This window comes from Aspergillus ruber (genome assembly GCF_000600275.1).
Source record: "Aspergillus ruber CBS 135680 unplaced genomic scaffold scaffold00040, whole genome shotgun sequence".
Classification (NCBI taxonomy): domain Eukaryota; kingdom Fungi; phylum Ascomycota; class Eurotiomycetes; order Eurotiales; family Aspergillaceae; genus Aspergillus; species Aspergillus ruber.
This window is the reverse complement of record NW_024467336.1, coordinates 64,393-87,505: the sequence shown is the minus strand read 5'-3', so window position 1 is coordinate 87,505 and position 23,113 is coordinate 64,393. Positions and strand designations below refer to the sequence as shown.

The 23,113-nt window shown below is 49.4% G+C and overlaps 9 protein-coding genes across 9 annotated transcripts; 6 read left to right on the top strand and 3 right to left on the bottom strand.

The window, feature by feature from the left end:
- Nucleotides 1-44: 44 nt before the first annotated feature.
- On the top strand, nt 45-2,455 carry EURHEDRAFT_416896 (ankyrin; the record flags this gene model as incomplete). The annotated part of the gene is made up of 1 exon (XM_040783081.1): nt 45-2,455. A coding segment is annotated over one exon (2,050 nt), but the record flags the coding sequence as incomplete, so codon positions are not given.
- Nucleotides 2,456-2,658: 203 nt separating this feature from the next.
- Nucleotides 2,659-4,900, top strand: EURHEDRAFT_416895 (ankyrin). Its single transcript, XM_040783080.1, has one exon. The coding sequence runs from the start codon at nt 2,802-2,804 to the stop codon at nt 4,758-4,760; it is 1,959 nt and encodes a 652-aa protein (XP_040634670.1). The 5' UTR covers nt 2,659-2,801; the 3' UTR covers nt 4,761-4,900.
- Nucleotides 4,901-5,824: 924 nt separating this feature from the next.
- On the top strand, nt 5,825-6,849 carry EURHEDRAFT_518744 (PhzF family phenazine biosynthesis protein; the record flags this gene model as incomplete). Its single annotated transcript, XM_040786715.1, has 3 exons — nt 5,825-5,849; nt 5,896-5,923; nt 5,970-6,849. The coding sequence occupies 3 exons, from the start codon at nt 5,825-5,827 to the stop codon at nt 6,847-6,849; spliced, it is 933 nt and encodes a 310-aa protein (XP_040634669.1).
- Nucleotides 6,850-6,869: 20 nt separating this feature from the next.
- On the bottom strand, nt 6,870-7,811 carry EURHEDRAFT_518743 (PLP-dependent cysteine synthase family protein; the record flags this gene model as incomplete). Its single annotated transcript, XM_040786714.1, has 1 exon — nt 6,870-7,811. The coding sequence occupies one exon, from the start codon at nt 7,809-7,811 to the stop codon at nt 6,870-6,872; it is 942 nt and encodes a 313-aa protein (XP_040634668.1).
- Nucleotides 7,812-8,731: 920 nt separating this feature from the next.
- Nucleotides 8,732-10,312, top strand: EURHEDRAFT_465862 (putative MFS multidrug transporter; the record flags this gene model as incomplete). Its single annotated transcript, XM_040785050.1, has 2 exons — nt 8,732-9,421; nt 9,470-10,312. The coding sequence occupies 2 exons, from the start codon at nt 8,732-8,734 to the stop codon at nt 10,310-10,312; spliced, it is 1,533 nt and encodes a 510-aa protein (XP_040634667.1).
- A 478-nt stretch (nt 10,313-10,790) lies between these two features.
- EURHEDRAFT_416892 (glycoside hydrolase family 28 protein) lies at nt 10,791-12,146 on the top strand. The gene has a single exon (XM_040783079.1). The coding sequence runs from the start codon at nt 10,912-10,914 to the stop codon at nt 12,016-12,018; it is 1,107 nt and encodes a 368-aa protein (XP_040634666.1). The 5' UTR covers nt 10,791-10,911; the 3' UTR covers nt 12,019-12,146.
- Nucleotides 12,147-12,535: 389 nt separating this feature from the next.
- Nucleotides 12,536-14,387, bottom strand: EURHEDRAFT_509521 (MFS transporter; the record flags this gene model as incomplete). The annotated part of the gene is made up of 6 exons (XM_040785917.1): nt 12,536-12,803; nt 12,857-13,264; nt 13,314-13,683; nt 13,732-13,811; nt 13,865-14,068; nt 14,124-14,387. 6 exons carry the CDS (start codon nt 14,385-14,387, stop codon nt 12,603-12,605), a joined length of 1,527 nt encoding a protein of 508 aa, XP_040634665.1. The 3' UTR covers nt 12,536-12,602.
- Nucleotides 14,388-15,194: 807 nt separating this feature from the next.
- EURHEDRAFT_416890 (M20 family metallopeptidase) lies at nt 15,195-16,830 on the top strand. Its single transcript, XM_040783078.1, has 5 exons — nt 15,195-15,384; nt 15,446-15,828; nt 15,876-16,265; nt 16,322-16,449; nt 16,501-16,830. The coding sequence occupies exons 1-5, from the start codon at nt 15,286-15,288 to the stop codon at nt 16,728-16,730; spliced, it is 1,230 nt and encodes a 409-aa protein (XP_040634664.1). The 5' UTR covers nt 15,195-15,285; the 3' UTR covers nt 16,731-16,830.
- Nucleotides 16,831-16,934: 104 nt separating this feature from the next.
- Nucleotides 16,935-21,975, bottom strand: EURHEDRAFT_416887 (uncharacterized protein). The gene is made up of 2 exons (XM_040783077.1): nt 21,832-21,975; nt 16,935-21,776 (listed from the first exon to the last, which is right to left on the bottom strand). Exon 2 carries the CDS (start codon nt 21,711-21,713, stop codon nt 16,956-16,958), a length of 4,758 nt encoding a protein of 1,585 aa, XP_040634663.1. The 5' UTR covers nt 21,714-21,776; nt 21,832-21,975; the 3' UTR covers nt 16,935-16,955.
- Nucleotides 21,976-23,113: the final 1,138 nt, after the last annotated feature.

Here is a 23,113-nt window from a genome sequence, read left to right as displayed (position 1 = left end):
TTCCTTTTTTAATTCTACCCGGAATATGAACAAACACCTCTCAACATGCACCTTTTAGACCTTCCTAACGAAATTCTGCTTCTCATCGGCTATTCTTCAGATTATTCCTGGGACATCAGTTGTTTCTCCCAGGTCAACCGCCGTCTTCATTCATTACTAGATGGCCTTGCCTATCAACATGACCAACGCCATCACGATAGCTCATTATTGGTATGGGCAGCGAAGAATGGAATCGTGCCAATTTCACGCAAAATGCTGGATAACGGGGCCTACCCTTTGCGATGTCATGATGGAGAGCATACGGCCATGTCGCTTGCTGTGATTAATGGACATGTCTCAATACTAGAGCTGTTCCTGGAAAGAAACATACCTCTATCTAGAACGGACTTCCTCGACCCTGACTATGACGCGCTGACGGACGCAGTGCATGAGGGCCATGCAGCTGTTGTCCGGTTGATTATTGAACAAGAGAAACTCCCAACTTCTTGGAACTTCGAATTTCTGTTGGCTGATGCAGCGGGGGACGGATATATTGCTGTCGTCGAAGCGCTCATGAGATTATGGGAAATGGAACATCCTCCTGACCAGCTTCCTCTCCCTTCACTGGCAACCGCACTGGCCAGGGCATTGTGCAGCGCAGCGGGTGCGGATGAGATAGAAATGGTTCGGTGTCTGCTCCGACTCGGAGCCAACCCGAATACAGTTCCTCATACACGGGATACCCCATTACTTGCCGCCGTCACCTACGGTCATTTTGACATGCTCCAGTACTTGCTTACTCATGGTGCAGATGTGGCTCAGTTACCAGTTGAACAGAGATCCAGTCTTTTCTCTAAAGCCGCCACCGACGAGCGTGACGCGAGGCTCATTTTGGAAAGCATCGATTATAAAAATTTTGCAATGAACAGTAAAAAGGAACATGCATATTTGCTGTATTGCGCTATTGCATGCGAGTCTGAACAACATGTGCAAGAGCTTCTGCAATATGGCTTGCCAGATGACAGTGATTTTGTAGTCCGTCGTTATGACCAATGTTGCCTACGCTGTGGACCGCTTGAGGTGGCCGCAAAGACAGGCAACGAGAAGATTGCGTCTCTACTGTTAGACAGAGGCGCTTCTTGCAACCCTCGAGACATGATCCCATCCCGAGACCCACTTCGCTTAGCCATCCTCGAAGGACATGAGAATATGGTCAAGTTGCTGCTCGATCGCGGTGCTGACCCAAATTACATTGAGCGTCTGGGCGCTACTGTCTCCTTGCCGCTAGTTCTAGCTATCGAGCACGAGCCTATCTTCAAACTGCTACTTGAGCGAGGAGCTGACCCCATGAGCCCAATTTACTCTCGCTACACCAATAGCACTGTGGCACTACAGGTAATTATGTCCGGGAAAGTGGCCTTGGTCCAGGCATTGCTGGATCGTGATGTGCCAATTGAAATCCCTGGCCCTTTGCACCATCAACAAGAGAGGACCAGTCTTTTGCACTACGCGATAGAGGGAGGGGCAGATATTATAAAATTCCTTCTTGCGGAGGGCTTTCTGAATCTTCCTAGTGACTTGGATGAGAGAGAGGAAGCCGTCAGATATGCATTAGACAGAAAGCAGGCCTCCTCCTTCAACTATCTCATGGATCAAGGTTTTAATATGCCTATTAATGAGGTCCCGAAAACACTTGAAAAGCTTGCTGGCTATGCGCAGACAATAGGCTACGGTTCTCTGCATTCTCAGGCCAACGCGATGTTCAGTACATTATTAAACTGCGGTGCGAATATAAATGCTACCGATACTCCTGGATACTCGGCTCTCTGGTATAGTATCCACTTCCGCCACATAAAAACCGTGGAATATCTTCTCAGTAAAGGCGCGGATCCGCTTACTCTGAACAAGGGCGGGGAAACGCCATTATCTCTCTCAGTGCAGTGGATGGAGGGGTTCGAGCTCCTAATGCGATCAATTGACATTTCCTCGGTGCCGCCATATCAGTTGCGCTATAGGATAGAGAGATGTCTGGGTACAGCTGTCGAGTTTAAGCAGTGGGAGGTTGTGAAGAGGTTGGAGCGGCTTTTAGTCAAGGTTAATAGACTGGAGGGTTGATTCCTCCACCCGGTGGACTAGGTATATACACTTCTAGTACATACACTGGAGAGCAACTAGCGCTCCGGTCCGCTGATGTATGATATCCTCTGTGCTGAGATATCCTTTGTGGCTCGGCTTATTCGTTTCCGATACGGACTGCGACAGCATAGTTGTTCAACCTATCCGGCCTAACAGTCGAGGCCTTCCGTTGAATAGAAGCAGATCCCAGACTATGCCAGCGGGGGACGAGAGCTGAAGATGCACATATGGACGGATGAAAGAAAGGAAAAGATTAAATTGGCACCCTTTTTATATCTACACCCCTCCGAATTAGACAAGTCAACGAAACTGCGAAAAGGCGCTAATATGCCAACTCACTATGCCATCCAATGGCTTTTATTGACTTGTGAGAGTGCCCAATTGGCTCAAAACCATCTACTTTTGAATCGTAGAAAAAATGGGCCGTTAAACTGCCTTTTCACAGAGTCACTATCAGAAATCACATGACTTGGGCAAGTGTATTTTCAAATCAGGAAGGCGGCGATAGCCTTAGCCACAAATTACATGAGTCAGCCACACCCGCCACATCAGTATTGCCCCCTTTTATTCTTCTGCATATTTTCAATTCTTCTCTCGTAAGGACCGTCTACTATCCGTTATCGTGCTTTAGGACAGAGAGCATTGACTGAATACCGGATAACTGGTTTGCAGTGGACGCTGCCATCATGAGTCTCCTGAAACTCCCAAATGAGATCCTATTTCTCATCGCTAATTTCTCAGAATATTCCTGGAATATAAGCGCGCTCTCCCAGACAAATCGTTATCTACATTCCTTGCTGAATGGCTATGCCTATCAACATAATGTCCGCTACCTAGGCAGCTCATTGCTGAAATGGGCAGTTGAACATGACTCGGAGATTGTTGTGGCAAGAATGCTGGACGCAGGTGCTCCTGCAAGGATGCCTGACCCAAAAAATGACTACGACCCAATTGAGATTGCGGCATTGAATGGGCAAACAGCGATTATCCGGCTAGTCGTGGAGAGGAATCTAGTCTCAGCGGATCATTCCTACCACTTGATGCTTCTTGCGGCAGTTCATGGTCATGAGACTGTTGTAAAGCTCCTTCGCATGCTAGCAATGTCCAACTCTCCGACACAACCCTATTCCGACTTCGCTATGGTGAGGCATGGTCGTAAATTGAACGTGACGAAAATATTCACAGAAACATGGGGGAGATTCCTGTTGCCAAGTGATATATCGTTTATGTGGTCTGAGGAATTGAGATTGGAAGCGCGAAGAGGCCGATTGGAATCAGTTCGAGAACTCCTCCGGCTTGGGGCCAACCCAAATAAGGCTGGCCCTTACGATCACGAACCTACTGCACTTACCGTTGCTGCTAACGCTGGACACATGGAAATTGTTCGTTACTTGCTTGAATTTGGGGTTGACACTGCAGATGCCCTGGAACGTTCACGGGAAAATCCAATTTACCTGGCCATTTCTAAGGGCCACATGGAGATTGCAAGGCTTTTATTCCAGCATTCGGGGCTTGGCACAAGTACCCCAGACACTGATGACAAAAGAGCCTTTACCCTTTGCCTGGCTGCTGGCTGTGGCCTTGAATCTCATGTTCGACAACTTTTGAGCTACGGTCCACTGGACGAACAATACTTGTTCAAGTTCCCATTCGTCACGCCCGGCTTTCGCGGACCGCTTGAAGCCGCAGCAAGAAATGGACACACGGAAATCGCTGCTCAACTGTTGAATGAAAGACGTGTAAATCCACGACGAGAATATCCGCTACTTCACGCCGCTCAGAAAGGGCATGAGCATATTGTCAAGTTATTGCTTGACCATGGTGCTGACCATGATGACGATTATTGCCTGGACCGAGCATCACTGTATGAAGCTGTTGAACATGAAGATGTATTTCGGTTACTTGTTAATCGAGGCGTTGATCTCACAGACACAATGTATGATGAGGATGGTGAGCCTGTCACTATAATGTCACTAGTTATCCGTCGTGGGAAGATAGCGCTGGTTGAGTTGTTGCTCAACAATGGTGTAGAAATGGAAGAGCCGGATGACAACGATCTTTTACGATGGGCAATAGAAGGTGGACCGGCCATGCTTCGATACCTCCTTACCCGAGGACTTTTGACATTCCCATCTACCCCAAGTGAACGACAGGCTGCTGTGATGTCTGCGATTCGCGATAGCCTGACAGGGTCACTCGATGTTCTCTTGGATCAAGGCTTTAATATGCCTGAGGCTTACCATAATCTACTTGACCATTTTTTCGAACCTTGTTCGATTGAAACCCTTGACATACTCCTGAAGCACGGTATGGATCTCAACAAGAAAGATCGCGATGGGTACACGGCCTTGTTGCATACAGTTCAAGAACCAGTCCTTCATCACGTGAAGTATTTCCTGGAAAGAGGCGCGGATCCGATCATCGCTGGAACTGATGGCAAGACATCCTTGCTTCATGCGGTAGACAAATTGGGGGCTGCGGATTTCAGGCTTATGCTGCAGTCAACCAACACCCATTCTGTACCACGGAACAAATTGCACCAGGAAATATCCAGATGTCTAGCTGCGGCAGTTGAGCGTCAGGACTGGGATAAGGTGAGGATGCTGGAGCGCTTCCGAGTCAAAATCGACATGCTGGCAAACTAGCACTGGGGTTATTGTACATAACATCTGATCCTGCGTATAGTGCATGGTCCGATAGAATTAGAAAGGATCATATAGATATAGGCCACACCGGTTAGACGTATAGGCCCAAAGCCGTATTTCCATTGCTCCAGAGAGCTGCTAGTAAGTCCTTTTTCGCTTACAAAGATGATCCTTGTACGACTCTTAACACGAAGGTTATCAGCTGGTCAACAGCCAGTTGAAATTGTCTGGTACCTTTTTGACTCAACATTGAGCCACGGTGTGAAGGTGTGAGCATCGATACCGACTTAATGGATGGACATTCCTCGCCCTTGACGAACAAAATCCGGTGGTGTCAAATGAAATGCGTGGGATACCTCTTAAAAAAAAAGCGCCGATCCACTGTATCCAACTTACTTGGGGCAAGACAGTGATAATGCTTTGTTTAGGGCGAAGACTTGGTCTTATCCATACTATCCATCAGCCTCACTGTACGGAATTGTGGTTATGGTACCAGATGCATTAAGTACCCCCTCAATCACAGTGCTAATTCGCTGACTCCGGATCCCAAAAAGCGCGCAACCAGACCCTTTTAAGTCGCACGTATGGAAAGTCGCCCGAGGCTATGCTGCAGGCAATTGACATTCATGCCGTTTCGCAAAGTCATCTGCAGCTAGAGCTTTCTAAGTAAATAGACATTGCAGCTAGATCTGGGTACTGGAAGGCCTTGAAGAAGCCGGAGCGTTTCCAAGCCAGGGTCAGCATTGAGCTCGGCGAGCAATGAGTATCATGGATTTGTATTTGATAAGATGTACCATGCACAATTGACTCATATTCCTACACATACTTACCCAGTAAATCACATCGGCGGGTCAGCGGAGCGTTCTTTGCCATTTCCATTCGTCAAATGGTCATGTCCGCGGTTTTTACAGCTCTTAAACTGGGTTAGCGCATGTCCTATGTCAAATCCGCTATCTCCGACGATATCCGACATATCCAGACCGGAGTGATCGTGAGTCAATTCTCTCGACTTATAAGTAGCTTCCCTCGCTGTAGATGTACACCGATACACATAACCAAACACAATGGCAGGAGAACAGGCATCATATGGTAAGCCAGGGTCTACGATACTAGCTATCACTCGCTGACCGGACAGTCACTATTGACGTCTTCACAACGGAACGGTATACACCCCGCCCCGCAATGCACCACTCTATCTAACAATTACAGTCTCAAGGGGAACCAACTTGCCGTAGTAGATATCACCGACAAATCCCTCACTCAGCAGCGCAAACAACAAATTGCCCGCGAATTCAACTTCTCCGAATGCGTTTTCCTCACTCATGGCGGACTGGGACGCAACCCGCGTGCCCAGATTTTCACTCCCGTGAATGAGATGGAATTCGCCGGTCATCCGGTCATTGGATCCGGACATGTGTTGTTTCAGGGTCTGTTGGGTTCATACTGCCCCAGTCAGAGTATGACGCTGGACACCAAGGCGGGGCCGGTTACGATTGAGTATGATCCGGCTGCGAGGGTTGTCTCGGCGGGAGTTCCGCATAATGTGCACGTTCACGGGAAACAGGCTCCTCTTTCTGCTCTTGTAGCAACGCAGAAAGTTCTGGCCGATGTCGCGGGTCTCCAAAGCACATACCCCACGGTATCTATGGTCAAGCGGGTCACCTACGTTCTGGCCGATTTTACGAAGCAGCCTGATGCATTTGCCAACTTGGCTCCGGGACCAAGCCCGACTATTGACTTAGACGATGACTGGAGTCCCTCGTTTGTCGGAGTCATGTACTACCGAAATCTGCACTCTCGTGTCGAGGAAGAAACGACTATCTGGGACCTCCGTGTGCGCATGATCGCCATCGACCTGGAGGATCCGGCGTGTGGAAGTGGTTCGTGTTCCTTGGGTGCGTATCTTGCCTTGCAATCTGGACAGCAGAGTCGCAAACATCGATTCAATATCGACCAAGGGTCGGAAATTGGACGCGATAGTCAAATCATTGTCAATATTGAGTTGAATGAGTCACGAGACAAGGTGGAGAGCATGTATCTCGCTGGTCCGGCGGTTTTGGTGGCTCAAGGAAAGATCTTCTTGGATTAGTTTATCTAGATATGTACATTCTACACCGAAAAAAGATTCCCGTTCAAATACTTGAGTCCTGTGTCAACCGCCACCGTAACCACCTTCTTTCCTGGTCCCAGCTCATTAGCCAGGGCCAATGCAGCGGCCACATTAAGACCAGTTGAGGTACCAACAAGCAGTCCCTCCTCACGCGCCAGACGGCGACACATCTGACGACCCTCGTCTTCAGAAATCGCGCGAGCTTCATCATAGAGACTCTTCTCTAGATGTGGCGGGATAGACCCAAGTCCAATACCCTCCACTCCATGCGACCCAGCGCGGCCTTTCGTAATAATCGGCGAAGAGGCTGGCTCGAGCACAACCGTTCGTGTTTCGGGTTTCTGGGACTTCAACACGCGAGAAACCCCCATCACCATCCCGCCGGTGCCAACAGCACCACAAAATGTATCAATTCCCTCCGGGAACTGTTGCACCAGTTCATGACCGATACCCTCGTACCCAACAAATGAATCCAGGTTAGTAAATTGATTCGTCCAGTAACAGTTCCCGCTTTCTGAAATCTCTCGCGCTCGTCTCGCCATGGACGGGACCAAGTCACCGGTGATAGTCCCAGTAGGACTATGAATCAGCTCAACCTCCGCCCCGAACGCACTCATGGTCCGCAATTTCTCCGGCGCAAAAGCATCAGACGACACAACCCGGAACCGATATCCTTTAATCGCGCAGATATACGCAAGCGAAGAACCAGTGCTGCCACCCGTGGCTTCGACGACGGTCATCCCGGGTTTCAAATCACCGCGGCGCTCAGCTTCTTCGATCATGGACTTGGCCATCCGGTCCTTGTAAGAGCCGGTGGGGTTGACGGATTCGAGTTTCAAGTAAACATCGGCGTGGTTTTTGGGGACGATGCGGCGGAGATGCACAACGGGCGTATTGCCGATGACTTGTAGGGCGCTGGCTACCGGGGGAGGTGCGGTCATTGTTGGTATTGAATATATGTTGAGCAATGGATGGTTGACCGTTTCCAAAGATGATTCTTCTGTCATAATCAACATTTGCCTAATCCGAAATAAGTTAGACGTGAGCGATAATTAATCATCAGCAATGATGCCATCCGCCGTGTCTGAACCGGGACTCTAGAAGACCGGCCCGGCATAATATGAGTCACAGCTTTAGAGGACAGTTCAATGTCCAGAATATATCATTGGTGACATGTTGCGTAGGAATAACAGAGCTTTCCTCATCGTTGTAAATGCTGTGAAAATTGTGTCAAACGGATACTCCGGAGATATATAATCCATAGCACAAGGTGCATTCATACCTGAATCTACGACATGATAAGATTATGTCCAAACATATCTTAGAGGCCCTTCGTGAACGCATTTCTTCACCCTCTATCTCAACAATGTCATTTTTGTATACCATTCATGCAATACGCTTCGACAATAATGACGGCAGTGATACATTAGGTATGCCCATGCATCCGTGTTTCAGGATAGAAACGCTGCAATCTGACTATGTAGTTATGTAGAATGTAGAAGAGAAAAGCTGAAGTCTATCTTTCTAGATCTGACTTTGGTCTAAAATGAAGTCTAATCTGATATCACCGGCATCTGGATTCTCGGAATTTCCGCACTGAACCTCGGATCGGCTACGAACAAGACTGAACAATGCCGGAACACGACTATCATTGCCCTTGGCTTAATTTTATGGACCTGTCAAAGGCATTCTCCCCGCATTTTCTCCGCATCCTGAAGGCTTGGCCACGTCTGTCAGGAAAAGTCAATCATTCCGTCTTTGTCAGTCAAATCGTTTCAGTGTGCGGAATCAGTCACTAGGTAGTCATTTTTAAGCAAGCCATCGCGATGTTTTTGGGGGGGTGTGTGCCAGAGCCAGCAATATGTCAACAGAAGTATCTCAAGTCAGTGTTCCAAAAAGGCACCCGGACCACCTTGAAGAAGCAGCAGCCAAAACCCTGACACCGAGTCTCTCACCAGAGCATCAAGCCTTCCTTATCGACCGCCATGGCACCCTGAGCCTCGATCCTATTCCTAGTACCGACCCGGCAGATCCGTACAACTGGCCTTCGTGGAAAAAGGGTACCAACCTGGCTCTCGTTGCCTTCCATGCCTTTATGGGCACCTTTTCCGCAGCCGGAATCATCCCTGCGTTTGAGGAGATTTCAGAAGCACTGAGTGTCTCGCTACAACGTACAAGTTATCTCGTCTCGTTGCAGATTGCGATCCTGGGCGGTGCGCCATTGGTGTGGAAGCCATTGTCGCATCGTTTCGGACGGAGACCAATCTTCTTGATGTCGCTGATACTGAGCTGTGTGTGCAATGTTGGATGTGCGAAGAGTCCGGACTATGCCTCAATGGCGGCTTGTCGGGCCCTGGTAGCATGTTTCATCTCGCCGGCTATGGCTATTGGAAGCGCAGTGGTCATGGAGACATATTTCCAGCATGAACGGGCGCGGTATATGGGTATTTGGACGGTGATGGTGACCTTGGGGATACCGATTGGGCCACTTATCTTTGGATTTGTGGCTAATCGTGTGGGGTACGTATGGATCTATTGGATATTGGCTATTGTGAGTGCCAGTTTCACTAGAATCTTGAAGTTATACTAACGAACATAGACGAATGGGTGCCAGCTCATCCTGTACATCTTCCTAGGACCAGAAACCCGTTACACCAAGTCAAACAACACAGGATCAGTCCTCCAACGACAGTATCTGCACATTGGACGGATTGACCCCCGACCTTTTACGTTGAATGAGTTCATCCATCCACTTTCCCTTATCCGCAAGATCCCCGTTATGCTCGCTGCGGTCGCATACGCAATGGTCTTCCTCTTTGCCAGTGTAATGAACTCCATTGAGATACCCCAGCTCCTCCAGCAGAAGTTCGAGCTCAACGCAGAGCAACTAGGCCTTCAGTTTCTCGGACTGATCATTGGGACCCTGTTAGGCGAGCAGCTGGGCGGCATCATGTCGGATCTCTGGATGAGCTGGCGCGCCCGTCGCATCGGCCACCTTCCAGCCCCTGAGTTTCGGCTCTGGCTGAGCTATATCGGATTTCTGTTGAGTATGGCGGGTATGGTTATCTTCTTGGTGTGCACTGAGCAGGCCCAGGCTGGGAAATGGACTGTGGTGCCGATTGTCGGCACGGGTATTGCGGCTTTTGGCAACCAGGTTGTAACCACTGTTCTTACCACGTATGCTGTGGACATATATCCTGAGGATGCTGGGAGTGTCGGTGTATTCATCAACTTTGTCCGTTCAGAATGGGGGTTTATTGGGCCGTTCTGGTATGTCACTCCGATTGTCCATGTATGGACCGAACTAACGCAACGCAGGTTTCCGGCTATGTTTGAAGAAGTAGGCATCGCAGCTAGTGCAGGAGTCATGGTCGCCTTGATTACTGGAGCCAGTTTCATTCCGACGGCTCTTTTGCACTGGCAGGGGTGGCGGTTGCGGTAATGAGCTCCGTACACGGAATGATGTATATACTCAATAACTACAAATGAATGCAATTACACGATATTGACCTGGATCAGCCCATTTCTCTATATGCGACATCACAGGCAGCAGTGTATCACCTCGATTCTCTAGAGATAAAGCAATCAGGGTAGCCCACCATACCATTTATAGCGGTTTCAGGGAGATTAGATCGTCGCATCGGGTGGTTCCGACAATAAGAACTGCACGGATGACTCGGATCTTTTAATATCGAGTCTCGGGGGGTTTTATTCAATGGAATTACTGTGTTTGTGCACAGCTCAGACCCATGGCTAGTCAAGCTTCGGCGTCCCCACCGGCTGTCACAGATTGATCGGAGTGGGCTCAGGGCAGAGCCAGGGCTGCCACTGAAGTTATTCTAGCTGTCTCACGTTGACACAGATAGGGCTGGTATAAGGCCAGGTGAAAGCTTAGCTTTTGCATATAAAAACCTCTGTCCCTGGCCCTCAACAAGTTTTTCATCCAACAAGCTCTTCTCTCTTTACCATTTCCTTTCTTTACCCACTTCCATTCTCTATTCTATTCCGTTCTGTTGACCAGAGCCGATTCCCTTCGTTATAATGCACTCCTTCCAGCTTCTTGGCCTAGCTGCGCTGGGCTCCGTTGTCTCCGCTGCCCCGGCTCCCTCTCGTGCTTCGGACTTCACCAAGCGCGCAAGCACCTGCACTTTCACCGACGCCGCCGCCGCCTCTGAGAGCATCTCGAAGTGCTCCGACGTCGTGCTGAAGGACATTGAGGTCCCTGCTGGTGAGACCCTGGACCTCTCTGACGCCGCCGACAACTCCAAGATCACCTTCGAGGGTACCACCACCTTCGGCTACAAGGAGTGGAAGGGTCCTCTCATCCGCCTCGGTGGTTCCGGCCTCACCATCACCGCTGCCGAAGATGCCGTGATCGACGGCGAGGGCTCCCGCTGGTGGGACAGCAAGGGTACCAACGGCGGCAAGACCAAGCCCAAGTTCATGTATGTCCACTCGATCGAAGACTCGACCATCTCCGGCCTCCACATCAAGAACACCCCTGTGCAGGCCATCAGCGTGCAGGCCGACAACACTATTCTCGAGAACCTGACCATCGACAACTCTGACGGTGACGACAACGGCGGCCACAACACCGACGCTTTCGACATCAGCGAGTCTGACGGCGTCTATATCCGCGGTGCCACCGTCAAGAACCAGGACGACTGCATCGCCATCAACTCGGGCAAGAACATCGAGTTCTCGGGCGGCTCTTGCTCTGGCGGCCACGGTCTCTCCATCGGCTCCATTGGCGGCCGTGACGACAACACCGTCCAGAACGTCACCATCACCGACTCGACCATCAGCAACTCGGCTAACGGTCTCCGCATCAAGACCAAGGTCGACGAAACCGGCTCCGTCAGCGACGTCACCTACTCCAACATCAAGCTCTCCGGTATCTCCGACTACGGTATCGTCGTCGAGCAGGACTACAAGAACAGTGGCGCGACTGGCTCCCCCAGCAACGACATCAAGGTCTCTGGCGTTACTTTTGATGGTATCACCGGTTCCGTTGAGGACGATGCTAACCCAGTCTTTATCCTCTGCGGTGATGGTAGCTGCGAGGACTGGACCTGGAAGAACGTTGACATCACTGGCGGCGAGTCTAGCGATAAGTGTGAGAACGCTCCTTCTGGTGTTTCTTGCTAAGTGCGCATAAGTTGTAATATAGCTATCCTGTCAAGTCTATACTTTGTAATATAGCTCTTTCAAGACATCGCTATTGAATAGCGAATGCAACTATTACCACGTCATTAAATGTTTATTTACAGTCTTTCCGTAACCTTTTTGTCCTGATAGATATCCGAGATATACCCGACAGTCGCCAGTCTCAATATTACCAATCTGACGCACACCAACGCTTTGGTCTTCGCCTCAGATGCAGCAATAAAACTACCACGCATCTCCGGTGGCTGCAGAAGCTCTGGCTAACTATAGAAAGCATTACGTCGAGCATCTCGTGCATCTCCGGTCCAGCAGCATCGTGAGCCAGTCGTCTATATAAACTTCTCCCTTACCGTTAGCCCGATCGATGGCCATGCAAAAGGAATGTTGAAGATCCATCTGATGTAAAAGTCTGCAGATATGCAAGCCATCGTGAAGCAAGGAATTCCTTATGCTATTGACAGTGAACCGGTGAGCCCGGAAGAGGACGTTGCATTACATCCGGCAAGGGTATTCATTGATTCATAACATCATTAGGTGCTAGAGCGCTTTCAATGACTCGATTGTGATTAAATTACATAGCGGAAACTTTCCATCTCCCCGTCTGTCTTGTTGGACAGATCTTGCTGCAATTCTTCGTTCTCCGTCATCAATGAAGGCGGTCCGTATAGTGCGTCGCGGCGGCGGTTTTCCCAGATATAATACGCCATCAGGCAGAATAAGAAGAAAATACCCAGGATGAGACCGCACATGGCTGCTTTGATTCCGGTCTGTCCGTTGTATTAGTATTAGAAGTAAAATGGAAATCTGGGTTCAGGCTTACCGGGTAATCTGGCTCCTCCTCCGCAAGGTAAAACTGAGGCCCAACGATATTCCCAACGCAGTATGCGACGAAAATTAAAGCACTAATGACGCTCCGCTTCGTGAAGCCAGCAACATTGGAACTAACTAGACTCAGGGACAGCGGGATGTTAACGGCGAATACGCCGCCGAAGGTCAACCCCGTGAGCCGACCACCCTTGTTGTCCGCGTCCAATTTCCAGATCAGGATCATCCCCATCATCGATAGTGATGTAGAAAACATCATCATGGCGATTCGTGTCGATTTGATGTAGGTGGCCACGCCGGAAGTGATCACGAGGAAAACGATCTGGGCAGCTCCCATGGGCATTTGCAGCAGGAGGGACCTCAATCGACCATACCCGAAGCCGTTAATAAGGATTGATGAGAACTAACCCGTCAGTACGTTGCAAGCGCTTTTGTCAAATGGTAGGACATACCGAGGTGATACCGCCATTGCAAAGGTTGACGCAAAAGTTATACAAAACCAAGAACCACGTCTGCGGATCTTTCAAGGCCATCCACACTTGGTTCCACTTAAACGTGCCAACATCCATGACACCCGTCTTGTTCTTCAGTGTCCGCTGCAGCGCAATGGCGCGTTCCTTTTTGTTGAGAAAGATGGCATTCTTGGGGCTATCGGGCAGCAATGCGACCAACCAGAACGCCAGGCTCGTGGTCACGGCACCCAGAACGAGGAAGATCAATTGCCATTGAGCGATCGTGTGGATTGTGATGTTCCCAATGCCATAGACAACCACACCACTGATGAGGTTGGCAACGCAGTTTCCGAGATACCAGGCGGCTTGTCTAGGATAGTCAGCTATATGGACCTGATCGAGTTGAAAGGGTGCGTACCGTGCTGGCTGTTCTTCTCGCGTGTAGAACATACCAACGACAAGAGAGAAACCCGGGGCGATCGATGCTTCTCCAACTCCCTGATAGTGTCAGCAACGATATACCAGGTAGTTGCAATGCAACATAAGCATACCAAAAAGAATCTGGCTGCCATCAGGCCTGCAAAGTTCTTTGCTGCCGCATGGCACAAGAGAAACCCTCCCCAAAGAAACACACAAACACTGAGGTATTTTGCAATGGGCAACCGGACCATGAGGTATGAGCTCGGCCAACTCCAGATCAAGTACCCAAAGTAAAAAATCGCTGATGTCCAGTTGAATTGGTCGCCGACAAGGTTCTAGCCAGTATGAGCATCACATCATCCTCGATGGCAGGCAGGGAAGGAAACCTACAAGGTCCTGCCGCAGGTTGAATAGCGTGGCCTGACTCAACACATATTTGTCCATGTACTGCATCATGTAACAAGCACCCATCATCGGCAGCAATACCAGATCCAACTTCAATCGCACTTTCCGCTCCTGTTCCGGGGTCGCGTCGACCTCGAGCATTTCTCCCAACACCACATCTTGAGCAGCCGCGGGGAGTCCCTCGTCCTTGACATCATGCAGGTCCTCTTTCGTAGAAGCCGCAGGTTCGTTTGATGTTCGCTTTTCCATGATGGGGTATAGGGTAAAATAATGAATCGGTCTCTACAGAATCTTCCGGCAGAAGGTCTTATATGTCACTCTATCTGATGCGGAGAAATAATGACATACTTGTACTTCTACATCAAATTACCACCGTAGAATGCGGATTCGAAGCCGATCAGCTCAGCCTCTGCCGTGTCTCGGGCCTCCTTTGGCAAGACGGGATGCACTTGCCAGCGTGTTGTTGAGTGATGTTCCTCAATAGCGGAATCAAATCCCCAGACCACGACTTACCGCTGTTGATCATCGCTGCGCGGCTTATCAACACACAGAAACCATATGCCGATAGACTTTTGGGTTTCCTTTGGGTTAGCAACGCCAGTCGGTCGGGGCCGTCGGCAGATACACCAATGGAGCATTGGATCCTTTGGCGATTTCTCGCGGGGAATGCGCTTCGGCTGCGTATTCTCGTGACTCCATCCAATCGGCTGGGAACCGGGGATAATTAGGACATTGCTCTAATCACGTACTTCGTGGTCCATAGCAAAATAAAGAAGGCGCACGCGCTACCCCAGATCTCGAATGCGGAGATAAAAGCACGCCTCTCGCTGCAAACAGTAACCATCGGCAAGATAGGCGCTGCGCATTCCCTATCTGCCGACGAGTCAAAGACATATGAGTAATGGATTCCTCCGGTTTGCCCGATATAGGATGTGACATTTGAGATAACCCAATGGAACCCCGCAATGGAAAACGCGGAGAGATACGAGATCTGTCGGCTGTCTTGGGAGAGGCATTTTCACCCAAAGACATGTTTCCGTTTGTAATGTTATTCCGGTAAATAGTATCATAAAGAGAGCATGTTCCCCAGAGCATATGGCTCGGCGCTCGGCTTCTCGCTGACAATCCATTGCACTTTCCGATCAAAATGGCCATCCTAAACGGAACGCATCTCACTGACGTGAAGCCGGCAGTCGACGCGGCAGTCGAGTCGCTGAACTCGTCGCTGCGTGAGCTCAATAGAGAGGTACCTCATGACTGTGGTCGCGAGTCTGACATCATGGACTAAACCGGTATCTCTCATCTAGATCTGGTCTAACCCGGAACTCGCGTACCACGAGTACAAAGCGCACGATACCATTTGCGATTTCCTCGAGAAGCAAGGCTTCACTGTTACTCGCCACGCATACGGCTTAGAGACAGCGTTCGAGGCCACCACTGGTTCAGGCGGCCGTCTGGTCAACTTTAACGCTGAATACGATGCGCTTCCTGGTATTGGGCATGCCTGCGGCCACAACCTCATCGCCACGAGTAGCATCACTGCATTTCTCGCCTTGTCGTTCGCAATAAGGAAATTTGGTATCCCAGGGAGAACACAATTGCTGGGAACACCTGCAGAAGAGAACGGAGGTGGCAAGGCTCAGTTGATCGAAGCCGGTGCCTACAAAGATGTCGACATTTCCTTGATGGGGTATGTCTTTGATGCTTCAACGGTTGGACTTAAACTAACCAACGTAGTCATGCATGTGTCCACGAGCTCTTCCCTGGTGTAGTTTCGGACGGTATCGCGGGTACATATATGAACGCCCGGAAGAAGCTCTTCTGCGAATTCACCGGCGTAAGCGCCCACGCTGGCGGGAATCCATGGGACGGAGTGAATGCCCTCGATGCCCTGGTAGCCTCGTACAACAACGTCTCGGTTCTGCGCCAACAAATCAGGCCCGATGAGCGGATCCATTGCGCATTCCTGGACACCCCCAAGGTCGCAAATATCATCCCGCATTATACCAAGGCGATATGGCAGGCGCGCAGTCCGACATTGAAGGGGTTAAATCAGCTTATGACTAGGGTGCGCAATTGTATCGAGGCGGCTTCTCTGGCTACCGGATGTGAAGTCAATATCGTTGAGTACGCATCATGCCACATCTTCCTTTCCAGTTCTTGTTGGAAACTAATCCAAACAGAGACGAGCTGTACAAGGATGTCAGACTCAACGAGACGCTGTGCGACCGGTACCAGACCCATATGCAGGCGTATGGTCGGAATGTCCTCAAGGACCATGAGAAGGTCATGACGGCTTCTTCTGATATTGGTGGGTTTCTGTTCCTTATCACCCTCGAAATACAGAAACTGACCAGCACAGGCAACGTTAGCTATGTCACCCCCACACTACACACCATGTTCGCAATTCCTGCCTCCAAAGGCGCCTATCTCCACCATTCGTCCTTTGCCGAGGCTGCAGGCAAGGACGAGGCGCACGAAGAGGCAATTGCTGTGGGCAAGTCACTAGCTCTGACCGGCTGGGACATGTTGACGGATAATGAGAAGTTTGAGGCCGCCCACAGCCAATGGCGCGCGAATGTCCAGGAATGATTGACCCTGTAAATAGCCATAGACACGCTGTAAATATCCGCTCGTGGCGACGTGAAGGAACGATGACGTGAATACAATAGATTACTGATTTAGAAAGCCATTGTTCGTGGTTAGTGCAGATGCAGAAGCCATGGTTCAGATGCGCATGTGCCACTCTATTAGGTATCAAAAAAAAAAAAAAAAAAAAAAAAAAAAAAAAAAAAAGGACGACATAGAATACAAATATTACCACTTGTACCACTCCGTGATAGGGCTACCCATTGCCACAGCCTCATCCCAAAACGCCCGGAGGATCTCATCCTTTCTCTCCAAGACCGGAACCACTTCCCGTTCAAATGATGTCTGCACAAAAAGGTTTCCATCCTGCACAGAGTACGTCACCGGTTCCTGGGTCCAATATTCAGGTCCCATTCGGTAAATAAGTCGCAGTGTCTCTTTTTTCAATGTCGGAAGAGTGGAAGAGTTTGCGTGTCTCCAAAGGAGTTTCCCAGCATGCGACTCGAAATATGTATCATCACACTTTGGATAAGTTGCTATAATTTCCAAAGCCTTCACCGGTAGGAAGGATTGGTTCTCCAAAGCCGAGAAAGCATCACTTGAGGTTGACCTATTTGTATTCAACGACTGAGATGCCAGAATCTCTAGGGCCCTTTCTGGCAAAGCGGACTGTGCACCAAGAACTCGAATAATATATCCTCTAACTGACGGGTTACCGGCATGCTTGACCATCTGATGCAATAGAGCGTTCAGGATTTTGTCTGGCAGAGGAGATTGTATTTTGAGGGCGCTTAGGGCATACTGCCTTACAGACCCGTCGGTATCCTCTAATTGAGAAACGAGGTCCTCGAGGATGTTCTCTGTCAAGGGCATTCGTCTGCCTAGAATGGAAATAGCAGATCGTCTAAGAGACACATCGGTACCCGTTGAGTGAGATACCAAGCGCTTCCAAGTATTCCCTGGTAGAGGTTGCTTGCTGAGGGTATCCTCAGTAATTTCTCTGATGTTGCTAACTGGATCACTTAGTCGGCACAAAAGTGATTCTATGGCGTGTTCTGGCAAGGCAGGTTGCCCGTCTAAGATTGAAACAACATTCCTTCTGGTGGTTGCATCGGCATCTCCGGACAGATACACCAACCTGTGCATGACCTTTGTCGGCAGTGATGTTCGGGTGCTTATCCTGTGTACGGCACCTCCCACAAGGTTTTTGGTATTTTCATCTGCGTCTTTAAGTGCAGCTATTAAGGTTTCAAAGGCCCTCTCCGGTATGGACATCTGGGACCCTATAGCACCCATAGCGGCACTTCTGATAGCAAGATTGGCATCCTTCAGGTAAGGTAGCAGAACATTCTGGACAGTTTCCGGCTGCAGGGATTGCCACTTTAGAGCATGGAATGTCAATGCCTTGATTTCAGGATCATAGTCTTCCAATTGTGAAATCAGTGCTTTCAGAATACTGTCAGGCAGGGGATTCTGTGTGCCTAAAGCACTAATTACCGATGCCTTGATGGAATGATCGTTGGTTTCCAAGTGTGACTCCAGAACTTCCAAAAGGCTTTTAGGAATGAGTGAGTGATTAACTAAAGCAAAAACAGCAGCAGTCCTCACAGACACATTAGTATCTGTTAACTGAGACACTATGACTTTCAAGGCATTTTCAGGTAAGACGGATCGCTTGCCCAGAGCATAAATAGCTGATGCTCTGAAATAGTTGGATACATTGGTATTCTGTACCAGGGACATCAAAATCTCCAATATCTTCTCAGGCAGGTAGGATTGCTCGCCAAAAGCATGAATGACATGGACTCTGGCTTCGACCGATGCCGTGGCATCATTCATAAGCGACACCATTGTCTCCAATAAGCATGGAGAGAGCTGTGGTTTATTCCATGTGCCTTCCAATATAGCCACCTTCAATTTGTCTGGCTCTGATTGCAGCATTTCACTCAGGATATCGTCAGGAAACTCCATCTCACGGCATAAATCCACTCGATGGAGGAGCTTAAACTCAAACAGAGACCATTGTTTGCAGTGTCGTTTCATCTGGGCCCTAAATTGCTCGATGTGAGAATCTATATCCGATGGAGGCACTTCGCTGAAACAATGCATGGAGAGCCGTAGATGCATCGGTCCCAGCAAGTCGTGTGGCTCTTCACCGAATTTTTCAAAAAGCTCAAACAAATTTTCATCACCTTCACGCCAGAGAAGGCCCGTGACAAACCGCCAGAATATATCGTAGCGAGTGTTATACTTCTCTTTTCGGAGGAACTCTTCGCTTTGGAGCCACGCTGTACTATTTCTCTTTTCGGATTTAGGATCTAAAAGAATGAGGGGCTTGCCGGATATCCAGTGCCTGATAAAGTGCCGTGCAGCGAAAAACTCCTGGTAAGTAAGATGGATGAAGTGGTAGGCTCCAGTCTTGTGATTGGAGGCATTCGAAGTGCGCAGAAAGGAGAGTTTGTCGAGAGTGTAGTCATCCACTTTGTGAATGAAAGAGAGATCATTGACCATCCCAGAGCTGCTGATCCTCTGAAGTATAGTATCGCGGTAATCCTGATCGAATTCAATTGTGTTGCTGTAGAGGCCAGTAAATCCAAGGAATTCGAGGTATCTCATCTCGTCTCCTATTCGTCTTTCAAGCTGCGAACGGTTCCGTAATGCCCAAGCTTGCTTCTCGTTGATGGTTCCATATTTGTCCTTGATCCCGAGTTTCAAGATATCTTTCGTCCATAGCTTTTGTTCCATGGCTTCGTAGAGGGCAGTCATGGTCTCGAGTCCACCCCTGGTAAAACCACCATCCCACGTGTAACATAATGCGTCAAGCTGAATGGGTATCTGCACCAGCCCTTGGACAAGCTGGTGACTGCCGATAAACTCTCTGATCGCATCTGCTGTGGATTTACTCCGCGTTGTCTTTGTTATGTAGGTTTCTACTTGATCCGGACGGAATCCAATTGTTTCCAATTCCAGATCAAAGCGTGCGAGACCCGTGCCATCGGTTGCATATGGGCGAGAAGTGACGATAGCATTTCTGTGATTCAATAAGCTACCGAGTGCTTCGATCAGTTGACGTCCACGGGGAGTTTGTGATCCGGAAATCTCGTCAAGGCCGTCGAGTAACAGGAGAGTTCGCTGGTCGGTCCCCTCAAATACTGTATCGCAGAGAGCCAAAGTCAGACGCCTGCGCTCATGAATTGGAAAGGCGTATTCTAAATACGTCTGGCAGAGCAAGTCCTCCACATTCGCGTCATCCTTGAGCATCCGCAATGGGATCCAAAGAATACGGTCAAAGAGACCCTCCCACAATTGACCGTGGAGAAAATCATAAACGATTTTCTTACAGAGAGTGGACTTTCCAACCCCTGCACGTCCTCGAATTAGGATCCGCCTCGGCCGGATTGTCATACCGTCTGAGCTCTCCCGGTCATCAAATAATCTTGTCAGGTTTACATTTTTCGCCTTATCAGCTCGTCCAACCTGCAGGCTCTTGAAGAGTGTAAAACGAGAGGGTCCTTGGTCTGGAGTTGATACATCCTCTCCCTGCGATCGCTCTACTAAAGAAAGGTTGATATAACATTGATTTGTGTCGAGGTGCTCCCCAGAGATACGTTTGATTGCAAGGCGATCGTCTCGGGCGTAATATTCGCTGATCGCGCTATCAGCATCGAAGATCACGGCTTGTCTGCAATTGCGCCACGCTGCGTCAAGGAGAGCGCTGGGATCGTCTTCTAGTCTAATTCTTTCAATCGAGAAGAACGGTATACCGGATTTGAATGAAGTATTCTTCCATCTGCGGAACCTGTGGCGAGGCTGAAGGGTTGCATCCCTCCAGCTTGGTTGACCAAGGGTGCCGCCAATTAACGAGACCCAGGCACAGACGCGTGCGGGTGCCTTCTTTTCAGGCGTGATGCTACTGAGAAAAGCAACGATCCGCTCCTTCTGGTCCACATCGCCGGCGTCCCAGGCCTGCTCAAGCTGGGCATACACGCCGCACCAAAGGAGTTCTTGTTCATGGTAATTAATCTGCTGGAGAAAAGCCTGCAACATTTCGAATGCCCCTGATGAGATCATCACGTTACTGTATCGAAGAGCCCAATACCAGGATTTCTGCGAGGATAGGCCTGCCATGTTTCGTACCAGCTGTTGTAGATCATGGGATGATTCATAAAGGTCCTGAAGAGCATTCACCACAGTTTTGAAGAGAGATAGGAATTCCATTGCATTTGACGTGGCATCGAGAGCTTTCGCTGGATCCATACTCGAAACAGCCCCGGCCGTTTTCGCTAATATTTGTATCAAGTTCCAACTCTGTCGCAGAAATAATTCAAAAGGGCCCTCATTATCGGGAACTCCTCGTAGAGCCTGGTATGCGTAGCTAGCAGCTTGAGCCAGACGAGGATTTTGGTGTTTTGCCATGCCCTCTAGTTGCTGAGATAAAGGTTCGTGAAGTGTCTCTCTGTCAATCCCGGAGACCTTGACGTCGACCATGGCATCTAGCACGATTGACATTATGCTGGTCACCTGGTACTGAACTTCCGGTTCACTTTGTCGCTGGGCCTTCTCCAGGCGCGTTTGCAGACTTTTAAGGACCGCACCAAGCATATGAGTTTCGGCAGATAACGTATGCGGAGCATAGCGGAGAACAAATGCAAAGCATGTCAGTAATTCTGGGTCGAGTATTGTGCCGTCAGTTGTGCCACGGATGATTGTATTTGCAAAACTCGTGACGAGATGGCGATACTGATTATCAGTCACGACCGACGACAGCATCGCGGCTTCCCTCCAATACGATTGCGGCTGCGCTTCTACGAATTTATTGACCATGCCAGCCACCGTTGCAAGCATGGCGCTCTTTTCTCTGGAGTCACATTGAGCGAATCTCAAACGTTGAACGAGCTCCTTGGTTGAAACCGAGGCGAGCCTTTTCAACGGCGGATAATGAACATTTCCTTTTGCAATAAAACACGGATCGCTTTGACTGGCCATGACGATTTGTCTTGATTTCAGTTTTTTGCCTTTCAGCTGAATATACCTGGTGTAATGAGCCTCCTAGTGAAAGAATTAGCGATAGAATGGCGCATATAAGACTGAGATAGTCACTCACGGTCTCCCTGTACCGGCGTATTTAGATTTCCCAGCATGTGTCGAAATAACACAAGATTGAGAAAATCGAGAGAGAGAGCAGCGGGGCCATGTCTATTATAGATATTCGTAGTCATCTGTGCTCTGTTGGAGCGGACAAACACCCTTGTCTCAAACATCACATCAATTGGCCGAGCAGGAAGCGCCTAAATCCTGCATTGGCGGTAAACGACCGGCCCCAGGGGCGCAGCAGAGGGCGGCGGTAGAGAGATGCGCAGGAGGCATTATGCTGCAGAAGCGACGTGACTGGATGAGGTTGAGGACGAGGAAAGAAAGAAGATGAAGGATGGAGGAATTGCTAAGATTGAGATTCTCCTAAAAGGGAAGGAGTAATATCAACCAGTCAGCCACACGAGTGAGGTGTGGCTGGTGTGTATCACGTGGCTTTCGCGAATCATGAATCTGAAACAAAACGTCTTCCACTCTGTACGTTGAGTGAGGGGGCTTATGGTATAACTTGAACAAGAAACGTTTTTGTTGAAATACTGGTAAGTCTCATACAGCCTTTCTTTCCTGATAGAAGACATTTCCGGAGCTGTCGAGCGTCAACTGTTTGACTGACCGGTTGATTTTTCAGTACGCCTACCCTGTGAGCACACAGATTTTGATCCGGAGGATAAAGCATCTATTTCCGGATGCTGGAGAATGGCTTGTCGCTGTTTTTGAATGGCCGGCACTCGCCGCAATAGTTTTCCGGTCCTCTCTATCCCATTTGGAAGGCTGCGATGTCATGGACTTCAAACCGGCATTCTCTACAGCAGGATATACTACGATCAGATACTTAAATAGTGAACAATAAGGGGATACGTGCGGTTTGGATGGCCCTGAAGTCATGCCCTGACCCCGGATGGTATGACAGGTCTGTCCGGGGATTCTGAACCAGGCCGTCAGGGATATCATACACCGGGGAACCAAGAACGGCTATTGATCGAAGTACTCCGGGGTTCTTGATATATCTGGATGGTCCATTGAGCATGAACCAGCACGACATTCCATTGACACCTCCTGGGAACCCGAATCGGTCAGCTCCACCGGAAAACCTCACATAGACTGTCAACTCAATGCAAGCCAAGCCTCGTCGTCAAGATGCATAAAAACAGCATGTTTGGTCGGGCCCAGTCATAGCCTCGGCCAGGGTTCACATATCGGCTTATATAAGCTCCGCCGTTCTCCGAATGATTTCCCGACAGCTAGCTTGATCTCTTCTTCTCCATCTTTCTTTTCTCGCTTGATTTCCGGTCATT

Excerpts from the sequence above, each read along its gene's own strand:
- EURHEDRAFT_416890 (XM_040783078.1), top strand. The coding sequence starts at position 15,286 with ATGGCCATCCTAAACGGAACGCATCTCACTGACGTGAAGCCGGCAGTC. Across the intron at positions 15,829-15,875 it reads GTCGACATTTCCTTGATGGG|TCATGCATGTGTCCACGAGC; the intron begins GTATGTCTTTGA and ends TAACCAACGTAG. Across the intron at positions 16,450-16,500 it reads GACGGCTTCTTCTGATATTG|GCAACGTTAGCTATGTCACC; the intron begins GTGGGTTTCTGT and ends TGACCAGCACAG.
- EURHEDRAFT_416887 (XM_040783077.1), bottom strand. The coding sequence starts at position 21,713 with ATGGCCAGTCAAAGCGATCCGTGTTTTATTGCAAAAGGAAATGTTCAT.
- EURHEDRAFT_416892 (XM_040783079.1), top strand. The coding sequence starts at position 10,912 with ATGCACTCCTTCCAGCTTCTTGGCCTAGCTGCGCTGGGCTCCGTTGTC.
- EURHEDRAFT_416895 (XM_040783080.1), top strand. The coding sequence starts at position 2,802 with ATGAGTCTCCTGAAACTCCCAAATGAGATCCTATTTCTCATCGCTAAT.